This window comes from Pan troglodytes, chromosome 15, assembly GCF_028858775.2.
Source record: "Pan troglodytes isolate AG18354 chromosome 15, NHGRI_mPanTro3-v2.0_pri, whole genome shotgun sequence".
NCBI lineage: Eukaryota > Metazoa > Chordata > Mammalia > Primates > Hominidae > Pan > Pan troglodytes.
Genome location: NC_072413.2, coordinates 54,252,673 through 54,268,716, shown reverse-complemented (window position 1 = coordinate 54,268,716; position 16,044 = coordinate 54,252,673). Strand labels below are relative to the sequence as shown.

At 35.6% G+C, this 16,044-nt stretch overlaps 1 protein-coding gene across 2 annotated transcripts in view; it reads right to left on the bottom strand.

Annotated features, from left to right (window-relative positions):
• PELI2 (pellino E3 ubiquitin protein ligase family member 2) overlaps positions 1-16,044 on the bottom strand; it is a 178,414-nt gene that overhangs the window by 19,010 nt on the left and 143,360 nt on the right. The window contains exon 3 of one of the 2 annotated variants that reach the window (XM_522860.8): positions 2,527-2,628. The exons of the other annotated variant lie outside the window; for it this stretch is intronic. Within the exon in view, the coding sequence (XP_522860.3) occupies positions 2,527-2,628 (102 nt within the window). The remainder of the gene's footprint in view (positions 1-2,526; positions 2,629-16,044) is intronic. 2 annotated transcript variants of the gene reach the window in all.

Sequence of the window (16,044 nt, the reverse complement as noted above, 5' to 3'; positions counted from 1 at the left end):
TAATATTTAACTCATTTAATATGTTTGGAGCTCTTTCTGTGGCTATACATACAGCTTTTCTTTGTTCTGTTTTATACCCTTGGAGGGCTCCACTGTATAGCTGTACCCAAATTTACTGAACTGGTCCACTACTGAAGAACATTTAGGTTGTTTCCAATCTTTTCCTATTAAGCAATGCTTTGAGCAATAACTCTGTACAAATGGCGTTTCGCATGTAGGTAAGGATATCTCTGGGGTAAGTCTCTAGAAAGAAGAGCTTTACAAAGAGAAGAGCTGAGTCAAACTATGTAAACGTTTTGTATTTTTCATAGCTATTTTCAAATTGCTACCCCATAAATGCTATACCAATTTATAGAATGTAGGATAATGTCTGTTTTCCCCATATCTTTGACAAAACCTTTTGGATTTCTGCCAATCTGACAAGTGAAAAGTGGTATCTCTATGTGGTTTTAATTCACATTTTTCTTTTTGTAAATGAGGTTGAGCATATTTTCTTATTTTTAAGAGTTACTTAGTTTCCTTTTTTGGTGAATTGTCTGTCAAATCCTTTGCTCATTTGTCTATCTGATTGTAGGTATTTTAAAAAGAGATTTCCAAGAGTACCTTATATATTTGTGACATTAACCTTTTGTGATACAAATTGTAAATATTTCCCCAATTTGTAATTTGCCTTTGGCTCTTCTTATCAGTCTGAGGTGCTGAAGTTCAGGACTACTGCAAATACATTTAAAAACCACATAAAATGTTCTTTCTTTCTCAATCAAAAGTACTGACTTAGGTGATCCAGATTAGGCCTGTACTTTACAATGTTACAGAAAATGGAAAAAGAGCTGGTGCATTTCTTTCTAGTCCCATCTCTCTTCCATACCTATGTTTATGTGTGTGCATATAAAAATAAAGCATGAAGTGTACATATGCCTTTTTTCACTTATTTTATTGCATTTCCCATTTAATAATCATGTAATGGCTGCATGGTATTTTGCATTTAAATGCACCATACTGTAATCATTCTCACCTACTCCTGGAAGTGTAGGTTTATTTTTAGTTTTTTACTAGTATATACAACGCTACAATGAACAACTTTTTGGTTAAATCTTTGTTCATATTCCTTAATTATTTATGTATAAAAATGACTGAAGTTAGAATTACTGGGTCAATTGGTCTGAGCGCTGAAATTCATGGTAGTACTGCAATGTTGCCCTATAGAAATGTTGCACCAATTCACAGTCCCACCAGGGGGACCAATTCCATACAATGTTTTACAGTGCTGTATTATTTAATATTTTCCAATTAATAGGTAATAAAGAGTATTTTATTATTAATTCATTTGGTATTTTAAAAATTATTTTATATATTTATTGGCCATTTATATTTCTTCTTCTGAGAATTATATGTTTTGTTCTTTGTCCATTTTTGAAAGCATGGGAAAAGTGATTACTGTACAGTAGGTATCAATCCTTTGTCTACTTGATTTGTTGCCCTAATTGTCTCTAGTTCGACTTCTAATTTTTGTGACATTTAAAAAAGAAGTGAAAATGCGTAGGGTAAAATCTATTTCTTCATTTACTATTGATCCTTCCCTATTCCAAGAATATGAATTCTCCTAAGTTTTTTTCTAGAACTTTTTGTTCCTTCAGTTTTATATTTAAATGTTTATTCTCTAGAATTTACTTTAGCAGAGTATGATGTTAGTATCTATCATACTCTTTTGATGTTTGTTTCGACATCATTTATGTAATAATTTAACTCTCCATATGGAAATGCAAAGCCTCATCAATTCCAACTTATGCTTGCTTTTTTCTGTTATTAGTCTAAATTTTAATTGTTTGTTGTTTTAAAGTACTAAATCTGGAATATATTCATTAATTCTCTTTTTTTAAATTCATTAACTGACGAATGTTTTTTTCCTTCCTTCTGCTTTCTTTTGATGTGCTTCTAGACTTTATATTATATACCACTAAAACTATGCCCAAACCCATCCTGTACTTTCTTAATTGCTGTCCTTTTGAGCAATTAAGATAAACTTTTGAGATAAATGTTTAGTCCCTTGATTTTCTTTCTTTCTCTCTCTTTCCCTCCTCTTAATAATGAAAGCACGTAAGGCATTTTCTTCCGAGTAAGATGTTGGCCTCGTCTTGTCAGTTGTGCTACATGATATTCCCACAGTTATTTCTGAAAAGACCTATAAATGTAGTTTGGATGTCCCTTTCATTCAAATGCTACTTAGAAAGTATTCTGAAAATGTTGGCTTTTAAAAGTGGTTAGCTTTTAAAATTTTTATTCTTGCTTAATTAATGTCTATTTTTATTGCACTGAGGTCTGAGAATGTAGCCTTTATAATTTCCCTTTACAATTAAAGAATTAAGTTTTTTTCTTAATCTTTCAACAACCAAACAGGAATAATTTTTATATTATCTTCAACTCTTTCCCCCTGGACATACTGGGCTGGAAGATCTGATTACATATAAAAAATAGAGAATTAAAGGAAAACGTGCTAAAATTTCTATTAAAAAAGAAAAATATTACCTGAAACATATCCGTGTCCTTATCATGTGTGTACTCCACCACCACAGTCTGATTCCTTGACAAAGTGTAGGATATACTGTGTTGACCTTTGCAGCTGATAGCCTAATAATAAAATTTTTAAAAAATCCATTACAATTCCATTTCAACAACTTATCAATTCTGCCTGTAGTTATGAGCCACCACTCTACTGGCAAAGCCCAGCACAAGCCAGCATTTTCCACACAGTCAGGTTTTTCCCCTATGCTCTATTCCGTCAATCACAGACAAGCCAAGAGTCACAATTCTGGTTTTATCAAATATTCTGTCTTAAAGTGAACAATATTTTATTAAATCAAATCAAAGTTTATTTACTAGTTTGCAAGACTCGATTCAATCACATTCTTAGAAAAACACATACTTTCTCCATATTACCTAAACTCAGAAATAGAATTTTTAGACTAATATAGTCATTTATTTCAAGTTTTAAGATTTCACATAACAGATAAGTCACATATTATTATTTTTCCTAGGTGATAGAGATTATCAGCATCATAAAAGAATCACTGGAAAATCTGTCAATGTTCTAATTAAGATTTCAATATCATAATACACCGTCCTAGCCAATGATAACCATATTTGTATTCTGTTCTACATCTCACTTAAATCTTGTATAAGCAACTAGTTAAGTCAGATATTTACTTTATTAATAAATAAGGTAACTAGCAATTTTATTTTTTTCAAATTTTGGGCCAGAAAAAGCTAATATTCTTTTTCAAATAGCCTAGGAATAATATGATATCATTCTTATTTTGTCCATAGTGGTATGTTTGAACAAAAAGTTGTGGTCACATACTTTTAATGTTTCTAAATTAACAAATAAATCGATATAAAGTGGACTCCAAATTATTTCAATTGTGTTCTATTCATTCTACTTTAATCTAACATCTTCATTTTTAATCTTTTACATTAAGTATAACAAAATTTTAATAAGCTTTTCTATTACACATTTATTGAATAATGACACTGTATGAAGACCAAGAAAGCATCTAGAAGAAACTGGACACACACAGCATGTTAATGAAAATGTACTAAACATTTATATTTGACTAATGTAATTCCTTACAGCAATAAACAGTAAAACATTCCAAATCAACTCTGAAGTTAGCCTGGTTAATCTCATGGTTATTTAATAATCTGCCCTGAGGAATTTCATGATTGAGCTGATGTTTTATTTTATGTGCTTCCTTAAGATAATACTTCTTTAACATGGTCAGGAATCTAAAAAATACTTCTTAAAGTACTCAACACTACTAACAGACATCGTCTTAAATTTTCATTGATCTGAGTCAGATAAATTCACTGAGAGTGACTGTTTTTGAAAGCCAAATTTATAAAGAACGATTTTCAATTTAAGTGGATGTAATCTTTGTGTTAATTAACTTTTGTGGTAATCATTTCACAATGTGTATATATATCAAATCATCATGCTGTACACCTTGAATATATACAATTTTTATTTGTTAATTATACCTCAATAAAACTGAAAAACAATTTGTAAAAAGTACATGTTTATCTTAATAGTCAGTGAAAAAACCTACTTTAAGAAAAATAATTCATTAAACTCAAACTTATAAAACTAACAATCAGGAGTTGATTACAAAATAATTTCACTGTGTTATGGCAAAAATCAAATACAAAACAATGTGTAACATTTCACTTTTTCTCCTCAAATACAAAGTAGCTGTTGGGCAACCAGTAGCTACAAAACTGATTTATTCCTCAAAGGAATTTTATAATCAGCTTTTTTGCAGCCCTTAACTTTCTGTCCTGAAGATGCTTTTGTGCAATCATCATGTATCATCTGGCATCTGGGCTGGCTTCAGTAGCTTGCTCAATGACCAAGAGAATGCCGTGGATGTGACACATGGGACTTCTGATACTAGGTCAGGAAAGGCTTGCAGCTTCCATTTGCCGCTCTGGGGGTTCCCAGCTGTGGGCAAGAAGCCTGACTATTTACATGCCACTAGGCTCCAAGAAGCCAAAGCCACAGGGAGAGGGCCTGGAGAATGAAATGCCACATGGGGATAGGGAGGCCTGGGAGCACCAAGATGCAGACATGTGCATGGAGAAGCCTCTGTGAGAGTGGATCCTCCAGCTCCAGCTGCCCCAGATGTGGACCAGAGACTGACTACTCAGTGGTGCCCTTCCCAGATTCCTGACCCACAAAATAATGAATAAAACAGAAGGTTTTTGTGAACTCACTAAATTCTGTGGTAGTTTTCTACACAACAAAAGACAACTGAAACAATCAGCTTACAAGGCCTACTGGTACCAGAGCACTTTTTAAAAAATCTTATGTGACTCATCACCCAAGACACTACGGTTATCTGTGTGTACGTCTTACCTACACCCAAGAGAACGGAACAGGTGTGTCTACCATGGCAGGCAGCAGTGTCTCTACACAGAGCAGGGTCTATGTTTCTAATGGAAGTGTTATGTGCTCCTGAATGTATGTTAAGAGGTTGTTTGTGTTTAAAGAAAATATGCATTTTTATTGTGATAATCTCTGGTTAGAAGACTGAGATGTGAAGAAAATTTTGTATTAATATTTAAAATGATTATAGACTACAAAAAGTATCTGTGAATCATTCAAAGTATTGCCAGAGAAGACAAAGGCCACCAAGTGTGTCACATGGACATTTTTGTAGTCCTTAATACATTTAGAGCAAGAATAGAGGGGACACTAGGAAGGCAGAAGAAGAAAATCACCATGTATGTTAGAAATTATGAGGCTGCTTTGCAAACTACATGTATGATGTATACCAAAGAGGTATGCCTTACTAGGTCTGCCTTTGTATACCAAGAGGTATGCCTTACTAGAGTCTGCCTCATTTAAGGGAATGCGGTGTGCATGCGTGTGTGTATGCATGCACGCACATACATGTGCATGCTCGCATCTGCATTTCAAATAAAATGAAATTCTTTTTCTTCAAAGGACACCAATTTTTCTATTATGAAGTCTTTCTTAGTACCAAATGACTCAGGAGTTTAATATCCCTCTTGTCTAGACATCCCGGAAGTTGACTATTATAGAACTGCAGTTATTGTTCCTGGGCCACACAATAGTCTGGCTAAATCAAATGAATGTTTTTGAAATGAGCACACTCTGCATAGTCTTCTTTGTGTGTAGATATAATTAGGGTTGTTTCTGCCTCTCAAAAATAGAGGGCCAGAGATCTGGTGTGGCTTATATGCTGAAGCAACCTTTTCTAGATACCAAGCTGCTCTGAAGAGCTCTGCACCACATATCTGAACGTGGTGCTCTTCTCTGAGGCTGCTCACTGCACTTGCCTTTCAGGTCCCCGCAAAATGCCTGGGAAGAAAGAGTCCCTGGGGCTGGATGTGCTCTGGGATGAGCACGCATCTCCTCACTCTGCCTGGGCTCACGCGATCTGCTCTCTGTGAAGAAGTCAGAGGTTCTCTAACAGCCTGCCCGATGGGAGCAGGGCTAGGAAACGTCCTGAACGCTCTATTGGGACAGCTAGTGACCTCTTTGTCTTCTAGGTTCTACCAAGAAACGTAATGTATGCTTGTGTTCTCAACAGCCTTCTGAATGATGGCCACAACATGGCACTATTTAATATGGCATCATAGACTAAGTATCGGCTCCCCTGCCAATGATGTGTGTTTTAGGCAAGTTTATTTTCAGCCACTTTAACTGTTAAATCTAACTGGTAATTTAATATTTCAGTCCACTATAAAATCTAAATAAATAACTATACAAAATGACTACCACAGAAAGGGCCAAATGAAATTGGAAAAATAACTACACTGACCTCTCACAGTGGCTCTGGTTACGAAATACAAACTTTCTATGTCAAGGTGTATTGCTGTAGAAACATTTTAATCGGTATGGGAAAACATAATAATAAAACTGTTTGGGGGTAGGTCTGCGTGGGGCCAATGAGTTGAACCTTTGTTGTTCAGAAACAACTTCTGATATTTATGTTTATGGCAGAAAGCTGCACATTTATGAGCAAATGAATGAGTTTACAGCGAGCGTGAGGCAGCCTGGAAATAATTGCTGAATGATTTTACCATCTCGAGCACTGTGCACACTGTGATGTGGGGGCAGAGCAGGGTGAGGACTAGAGGGTATCAAACGTATATGGGCATGTACTAATTATCCCGTGAGGCATGATACTAACTGCATCTAAAATTGCATCACCTCACTGCAGTAGCCACTGATAATCCAGCAAATGCTTAAACATCGGGCAGAAGAAACATTTATATCAAACTGGCTCTCTCAATATGACTACCTGGTTTTATTCTGCTGAGCTCAAACTTTACATGTACTTTAGAAAAATGGAATAACCACATGTAGATACTGCAGAGATCAACTTGGCTAGTGGACTCTGATGCTGAAAAAACAACACACTGGACCAGGTTTGTATCTGAGTTCAGCTACTCACCAACCATAACCTCTCTGATCTTTCAACTACTACCTTTATAATTCATCAATAAAGGGAGTCAATGTCAGTAGCACTGATTTCACTGGATTTAAAGAAGAGAAAATGATGTATACAAAACATGGCACTTTCTCCCTTCAAATATGAACCTGTATTTAGAGCAGTTCCCTGCAGTCCATAACATATACTTTGGAACCCACTATTCTGTTTGGCTTTAAGTATATGCTAGATATTGACTGTATTAATTAGAGATAATCCTGGTATGACAAACATATTTTTCTAGAACTAATGACTTCTATGTCAGGCTGACAAGTATAATTAGGCAATAAATCCTCAATCGGTCTGGTTCAATTTGCTACAGGGAAGATGAGGTCTCTGCCATCTTTGTCAATTTATGTTTAAAATATGTGTGAGTACTATTTCTAAAGAGAGGAGGTGGCTAAAGGAATTCACAATTTATGTTGCATGAAACACACTCTTTAAAATATTCTATCTTTTCAAGGAACCATATTTCAAACAAGCGCCCGAACCATGGCCACGATAAGAAAGTCACAAAGTGCTAACTTGGATTTCATCAGAATCAACAGCATTTTCTAGTAAATCAAAATCATAGGCCTATTTGTTAGAGGCAACAGCTTTGAACTCGGCCCTGGGCCACTCCTGAGCCCATCCTGGATTGGTTTACTGAGCTATTTGATAAACCCTGGTACAGAATCTATGGCATACAAGAGTGCTGGACAGGGCTGGGGCAGGCACGCTCAATCTATCAGCAAGCAGACACCAGAGAAAGTAAGAATATGTGAGGAGAGTCTGTTTCTAATTTGGGGTCACTCTCAAGTACAAAGAAGCTAGATCTGGTTGGTGGTACCAGTTTCAGAAGGTGATCTGACTTGAATATAGTTGGGAAAACATGAACACCAAAGGCTGCTGCCAGAGAGTTGGGCAGGTGACATTCACATGCTTTGCGGACACCTGTTCCCAGGAATCCTACCACTTCCAATCAGATGAAAAGCTCCTTGAGGGTAAGAACTCCAGTCTTTTTAAACCAGCCTTCAATTCCAGCAGTGTACTGTTTCGCTAATAGTACAGATTGGGCTGAATCTCCAATCCAACACCGGTTGGCTGTAGGACTCTGGGCAAGTTACGTAAGTGCTCTGGCCTCAGTTTTGTCACGTGTACAAGTGCTGGCCTTGTCCCCAGAAAGGTCATTGCTGTCTAAGAACTGAGTTTCAACTACTATATCTACCCAGTTTATGACAAATTGCTAAACAAGTGAAAGGTTCATATTGAAGTTTGTATGGATTTTTTCATTGTGTTTTAGAACGTATTAAGTCAACCTAATGTGCAATCTATTTTTCTTTTTTGAGACAGGGTCTCACTCTGTCACCTTGGCTGGAGTACAGTGGCACAGTCACAGCTCATTGCAGCCTCAATCTCCCAGGCTCAAGCAATTCTCCTGCCTTAGCCTCTCGAGTAGCTGGGACCACAGGCGCACACCACCACACCCAGCTAATTTTTTGTAGAGATGGGTTTTCTCCATGTTGGCCAGGCTGGTTTCTAACTCCTAGGCTCAAGCGATCTGTCTGCCTTGGCCTCCTAAAGTGCCAGGACTATAGGTGTGAGCCATTGCACCCAACCCAATCAATTCTTTTTATTGCTTTATTTGTCCCACATCTTTTGGAAAATAGGGGCAAAGTGTAGCTTTCCCACATAAGAATGCTGTGACTCAGTCACATATCTATATAAACATGTTCACATTACCAATCACACACTGTACGCGAGTTACCATAAATGAAAACCAATCAGGACTTTCAAAGTTCTTCTGCCTTTTCGTCTCAGTTTTGAAAGCGCACACTTTAATGCAGACTCTGATGGCACCTCCCAACACTGACTCCGTGTAGCAGCTCCCTACAAAGCATGAGACGATGCAGCAGGGGTGCAGACCTGAAAGCGTCACATACCACAGTGTGAGGCAATGCTCTGAAATCACACCCATCTCAACACACACACACAGCAGAGGCATCATAACTGCTGGTCACTTCAGGGACTGATCCTGCACTAAGGACCACCCATGGTTACCTAGAGAAAGGTAGGGAGGGCCACACTCACCTGATAAGAGATGGAGAAAGTGACCCTGAACAACCCCATTCTTTAAAACAGCATTGCATTTGCTTTTGAACATTTTATGTTTCCAGATGTGAGCAAAATGCCGCAGGGGAAGAAATGAAGGTGCAACATTCTTGTGAAATGCCAAGTGCTGTAGTAAAAATTAAAATAATGATAGGATTTCTTACTGTACATATTAAGACTAAGAGAGAGAGAGAAAATCTAACCGTAGTCTCCTGTAAGAACCGGAGTTGGTAAATTTTGTAAGAAGATATCTACCTAGTCAATAGATAATGTTTTAAAGAATGCATATGAATCACCTGCTGTGACATCCTACATTTACTTCTCTAAATATTTAAGTATTGACATATATATGAGCTACTCGCCATGGGAAGCAAAACTTTGAACAAGTAAACCTAACAAAAATGAATCATAAGTAAAAATAAAGCATCCTGTGAATGACTAAGTTGAAAAAGCAAAATTCCTGGTTGAATAATTCGATTTGCCTATTGCTCTTTCAAAAATGCACTTACTAGTTAAAACAAGGCACATAACTTGTTTCTAAAGAGCACTGGAGAAAAAGTACATAGGCATCCACAATATATTGTGTGTTATAGTGAGTCAGAGTAAATGCAAGTCCTAGTTTGTTGGCATGAGCAGGCAGACTTCCAAATGCTATAAATTGAATCTGACATAAATCGATTTTATACTAAGATACCCAATGACTTACCATGTAATTGTTTTAATATGTAAGCCAGTTTATCAGCTGTCAAAATGATCCCTTGAGTAACTGAGGAATACAAAGATTGAAACTTACAAGGATAAGCTCCAAAGAAAACAAAATACAACATCCTATTGATTAGTTATAGTGATAGAAGCAAAAGTCCCCATTTAAAAGATGTAAACAAAAACGGGAAGATTCCAATTTTTCCCTCATCTTACTTGAATTTTTTTAAGACTTGGCCTAAATTTAAAATTTGTCCATCTGCTGAAGAATCTCATTTTTCTTTATGGAATAAAACCAGATCAATAAGGCCACATTCTAGTTATACAGAACCATGAAAATATTTATTCTCAAAAAGCAAAATATATTTTGGCAGTTGGTATTTTCAAGAGGTTGAGCCTGCTGGAAACATGCAGATTACAATGTTAATATACAAAATTTTGAGTAAAATAATGAATGTCTTTCCTTGGAAGTACCTGCTGCCACGCAATGCCATTCACAAATGTTTTTCTTCAAAGCCTGGATATATCTGGATGTTACTCCTCAAGCATCATTAAACTGAACTTCTTAAAAGGCTCCTTATTAGCTGTGTATTCTTAGGCCATACCCTGAATCTATTTCTTAATCTGAAAAGTACAACTACCTTGAAGGGTTTCGCTGCAAAAACTCAGATGATGTTTGCAAAGTACCCAAAGGACAGTACACAACACATAATTACTATTAGCCAATTATTTTGATTACTATAACATTCATAATCTCTATAACACTTAATTTTATGGGGTCCCTCGGGTTCTTGACTGATTTGTAGAGCAAAAGATATTTTAAATAAGGTAATATGTACACAAGTTACTAAATGTTACCAGTAAATGGTATCTCCCTTCCAATTCCAATCTTCTAACACTAAGAAAGCCACTACTACTAGTTTCTTATATATCCTTCCAGAGAAAAGTCTATGCCTATACCAACACAGTATATACATCAGAAATGATAGCATACTGCATACAATGTTCTGTTCCCTGCTTCTTTAACACAATAACTTATAGAACTGTCTATATAATGTAGTTACAGTGTTGTCTCATTCTTTTTAATGTATAGATGCAGCATGGTTTATTTAATGCATCTTTTTTAGCAGGCATTAAATTATTTAAATTTTATTTTACAAGCAGTACTGCGATAAATATGCAGATATTCATTCTGCATACAGGGAAATATATCTATAGGACAAATTCCTAGAAACAAAATTGTTCGATCAAATGGTACATGGTATGTCCACTTCTGATATTGATAGTTATTGTCAAACTACTTTTCACAGAAGTCACACCAATTTGCATTCTCACCAGAAGTATATGAGAGTATGTTTTCCCCACTCTCACCACTATAGGGAGTAAAGCGTAAAATGGCAGATATCTTTACCTTCTGATATGTGAAAAGAGTAATCTCATAGTGCTTTTAATTAGCATTTCTACTATTATGAATAAGGCTTTTAAGAATGCTTAAGAGTTATCTCTTTTTTTATTTACTATGAACAGCTTATAACCTTTGCTCATTATTTTTTGGGTTGCTTGTCTCTTATTGACACAGGCACTAGGCACTCTTTATATATTAAAAAAGATTTCCATTGTCTGTGATATGAGTTGCAAATCTTCCCACTCATTTGTGTTTTGACTTTAAAGTGTTGTGGGTTTTTTTGCCATGCAGATTTTTAAAAAAGTTTCTAGAGTCAAACTCATCAATATTTTCTTTATGATTTTTGGATTTTACTTTATAATTAGAAAAGCTTTCCTCACTCCTAGATTAAGTGAAGAATTCTCCATTTTTCTTTAGTATTTCTATGATTTTGGCTTTATGTTTAGAAATATTACCTAAATGTTTGAACAGTCAAGTGCTTATAAAAAGGTATAGTTTGTTTTCAGCATATGCATGTATCAACAGTTCACTACTTTTTTATTGCAGAGTATTCAGTTTTAATGATATACCACAATTTGTTCATTCACTTGTCTGTTGATGAACTTTGGGTTAGATCCAATCCTGCCAACTTTTGGAATTGTCAGTCTTTTAATGGTAGCCATCCATATGAGTGTGTAGTGATATCTCATTGTGGTTTTAATCTGTATTTCCCTAATGATTAATGAGGCTGATAATATTTTCATATGCAAATATGACATCTATATATCTTCTCTGGGGAAGTCTCTGTTCAATTCTGTTGCCCATTTTCAAAAATTGAATTTTCTTACTGTTGTTTTGAGAGTTTATACATTCTGAATACAAATTCTTTATCAGATAAATGATTTGCAAATATTTTCTACCCGTCTGTGTACCTTGTCTTTGCATTCTCTGAACAGTTTATTCCAAAGGCGTAAGTTCTTAACTTTGATGTCTATTTATCAATTTGTTCTTTTATAAATCACATTTTTTGTTTTATATCTAAGAAATTTTTCCTAACTCAAAATTGCAAAGATTTTTCTTCTATGTTTTCTCTTAGAAGTTTTATATTTAGTTTTATGATCCATGATGAACTACTTTTTGTACACGCTAAAAAGTATAAATCAAATTCATATTTCTGCATGTATAAATGAAACAGCACCGTCTGTTTAAAAGACTATCCTTTTTCAACAGAATTGCCTTTGCATCTTTGTCAAAAACCATGTCCATATATATATGGGTCTATTTCTGGGCTCCACTGTGATGATCTATTTATCTATCTTTACACCAATACCACACTGTCTTAATTACTGTAGCTTTAAAATAAAGTCTTGAAGTCACTGGGAGTACTCCAACTCTGTTCTTATGTTTCAAAGCAGTTTTGGCAATTTTAGGTTTTTCACATTTTCAAATGAAATTTAGAATCAGTTTATTAATTTCTCTTAAAAAAGTCTGCTGGGATTTTGATTGGTATTGTACTGAATTTACAGATTTTGGTAGAATTCACATCACTGTTGAGTTTTCTGATCCATGAACATGGTGTCTCTCTCCACATATTTAGGTCCTCAACTTCTCTCAGCAATGTTTTTATAAGTTTCTGCATAAAGGTCTTCCACATCTTTTCTTAGATTTATCCCTAAGTGCAGTCAATTCTCATCATTCACAGTTATATTCTATCAAGTTGTCATAAATACTGATTTACCGAATACTGAGCCACTGCTCCTAAGGAAAATACAGGATTCAGTTCCTAGGAGCCTCTTGTTGCAACATTTTTGTCAAATGATCAAATAATTGTTTTCTGTGTTTCTGTTTAAAAATACCTCACTTAATATATATTTCTTACAAATAATCACATAATAATCTTTATAACGAAACACTAACCAAGAACTGGGTTTACCACTTTCCTGCCCCTGGGTAATGTGACCATAAATTTCTTTGGCTTTCAGTTTCAGAACAATGGTGTCCACTATGCTTTTTAAAATTGGCTGCCATCTCATGAATTCATACATTTTGCCACTTTCCCATCATTTAGCCACTTTACCATCTTTCCCACAGCTTCCTAATACACTGTGCATGTTACTGTAGCACTTTCTAGTGTGGCCTCATCTATGTATTGGGAAATCTCCTCCTCCTTTTTCTGGTGTACTGTATTGTTAATTCTTTAACACTGAACTCGCAGTCAAGAGCACATTAACTGAACAATGATAATCTAACATGTAGTTTCTCTGTACGGTACATCAGTCTTCTTGCACCTAGGAATAGTGGAGAACACTTCAACACCATGGTTGGGGGAACATTTCAAACAGTGAAATCACCAAGAAAAAGTGAGAAAAACTTAGCACTAAATATACCATGCAAAGAGCACTTGTTGACAGTATGCGAACTGAAGCAAGAAGGCAGAGCTTCGCCTAGTTGGACCTCACCTGGGAATGTGTGCCCTGGGCAGGCCACTCACATTTCTTGCCACCGTGCATACATCTACAAATAACTGCAAAAGGACCCTGAGTATTAATTTGGGAGTTACAAGTAAATTTTAGTCAGTAGGTAAATGTGTAAATATGGAATCTGTGAATAACGAGCATCAACTGTGTTTTACATTTTTTATGCTATTGCAAATACTATTTTAAAAAATGTTTTCAATTTCTGAGCTTCTGTTGCCTTTAAAAAAATCATCTGCATTAAGATCTGTGCTTTCTTTGCCTTACCTGTATTTTATATGATCACTGAGAAGGGGCATATTTCTATTCTTACAGTTACTTTTGTGCATAAAACTATAAAAATGTTTGCACCCATTAACTCCCTAATAAGAACAATGATAAGACTATTTTCATTTTCTGTCATCCTTCTGTGTACACTTTTAATTATTTTTAAACTGTTTATTGCTGTTTGCTTTTTAAACCTTTAAATATACTTATATCTTCCTGTTTTAAGTGATAATTTTTGTCTCCCAGCTATAAAATCTGAGGATATTAGCATGCTTACAGAACCTCTCTCCATTCTTTCCTTCCTTGCCCACCTTTTATAAATTCTATTATTTCTACATTGTCAGAATAATAATATTTACATTCTATTCTGTGGCAATCATTTTCTCATTTGTTTTAGTCCTTCAGATAGAGTGTAATTCAATGTTTAGATGATAGCTTTGCATTCACCTCTTTTTTTTGGCTGAAATTTGTCTTCTGGTAATTTCTTCAGTAAGGGCTCATAAAAATTCTATATCCTGCATTCTTGTATATTTATCAGTATTTGTCAATTGGCTGAATATTTAAAAGAAATGTGGGGTAAAGAAATCTTGGGTCACTAGGTTGGGTGCGGTGGCTCACGCCTGTAATCCCAGCACTTTGGGAGGCCAAGATGGGAGGATCACCTGAGGTCAGGAATTCGACACCAGCCTGGCCAACATGGTGAAACCCTGTCTCTACTAAAAGTACAAAAAAAATTAGCCAGGCATGGTGGCAGGCGCCCGTAATCCCAGCTACTTGGGAGGCTGAGGCAGGAGAATTGCTTGAACCTGGGAGGTGGATGTTGCAGTGAGCCAAGATCACACCACTGCACATCCTTGAGCAAAAGAATCAAGGCATTTAACATCAGAGTGTAGAAAATTTATAAACAACCCCCAGATAAAACAGGTCACTAAAAAAAAAAATTGGGTAAAAGTTATTATACACAAAAATGGTTTCCCTTGAGCATATATTAAAACTTTTACATTCTGGCTGTATTTGGTAGAGAATATGATCAAAAAAGTCAGGGATATTATATAACACAAGAATCAATGCAGTGACAGCAACAGCACTAGGACATCCTGTGCCAGGGGAGAGAGTTAGTTCAGGAACAAGGCACTCAGCTTGAGGCTCAGCCCTAACGTCAACTAACCATGAGTCCTTTGGCATGTGACTAAAACCTTACAAATCGGCCAAAGAGGAAAGCCGTGGCACAGATTTTAAATGTTACTTCACATTGTGAGAATACATTCTATCTATGGTGAAGAATTATTTTTATTATCCCAGCCTCAGCTATTATTAAAATTAAAATGTACATTTCTTTAGAAATTAATGGCGAAAAGAATTGGTTGTGAGAAACATCTCAAGGAAAATACTCTGATATGAAAAAAATCTGTGGTTGATTATCTTTTTGCATATAATAAAACAATCAACAGGAAAAGTCAAATGGCTTGATATTGAATACACTGGGGATTCAGATCTAATTCATTATTAAGTCAATATGACTATTATTATTGATTAAAAAGTCTATCCATGCAGTAGGTAAAATGTTTATTTCTTGGGTGTTACTGTGGAACAAAACTCCTGGAACTGCAGCTAAAAATACCAGGGTCAGTGTTAGGTTATTATACTTGCTGTCTAGCTAAAGCAAGACAAATAAATGAAAGGATAGATTTGCCTTAGGATTTTGCCTGTAAATTGCTGCTTAAAATAAACTTGCCCTGCCTCTAGTACTTTTGGAAAGAGATAGAATGTAAATAAATTCAACAAATAATGTGTTGCCCTCTTACGGACAAAGCCTATGCTGAATGGTAAACCCTAAAGACATCACCCACCAAAGCAACTTTTCGAGAGTCAAACTATGCGATAACCAGAGCAGACAAGTCTTATCTATGGGGGACGGAAAGTCAGCAATCTTCAGTCAATATATTTATGTGTGAAGTTTAATCAGATTAGCCATCTACATGTATAAAATCTCCTACATGGATACAACTCCAGCTAACAAATAAGAAACTCACAACAGATTTATAAGATATACACCTTAATAACCAAATCAGTGAACATTCTGCGTAGTTAGTGCTTTTTCAAGGCATAGTGT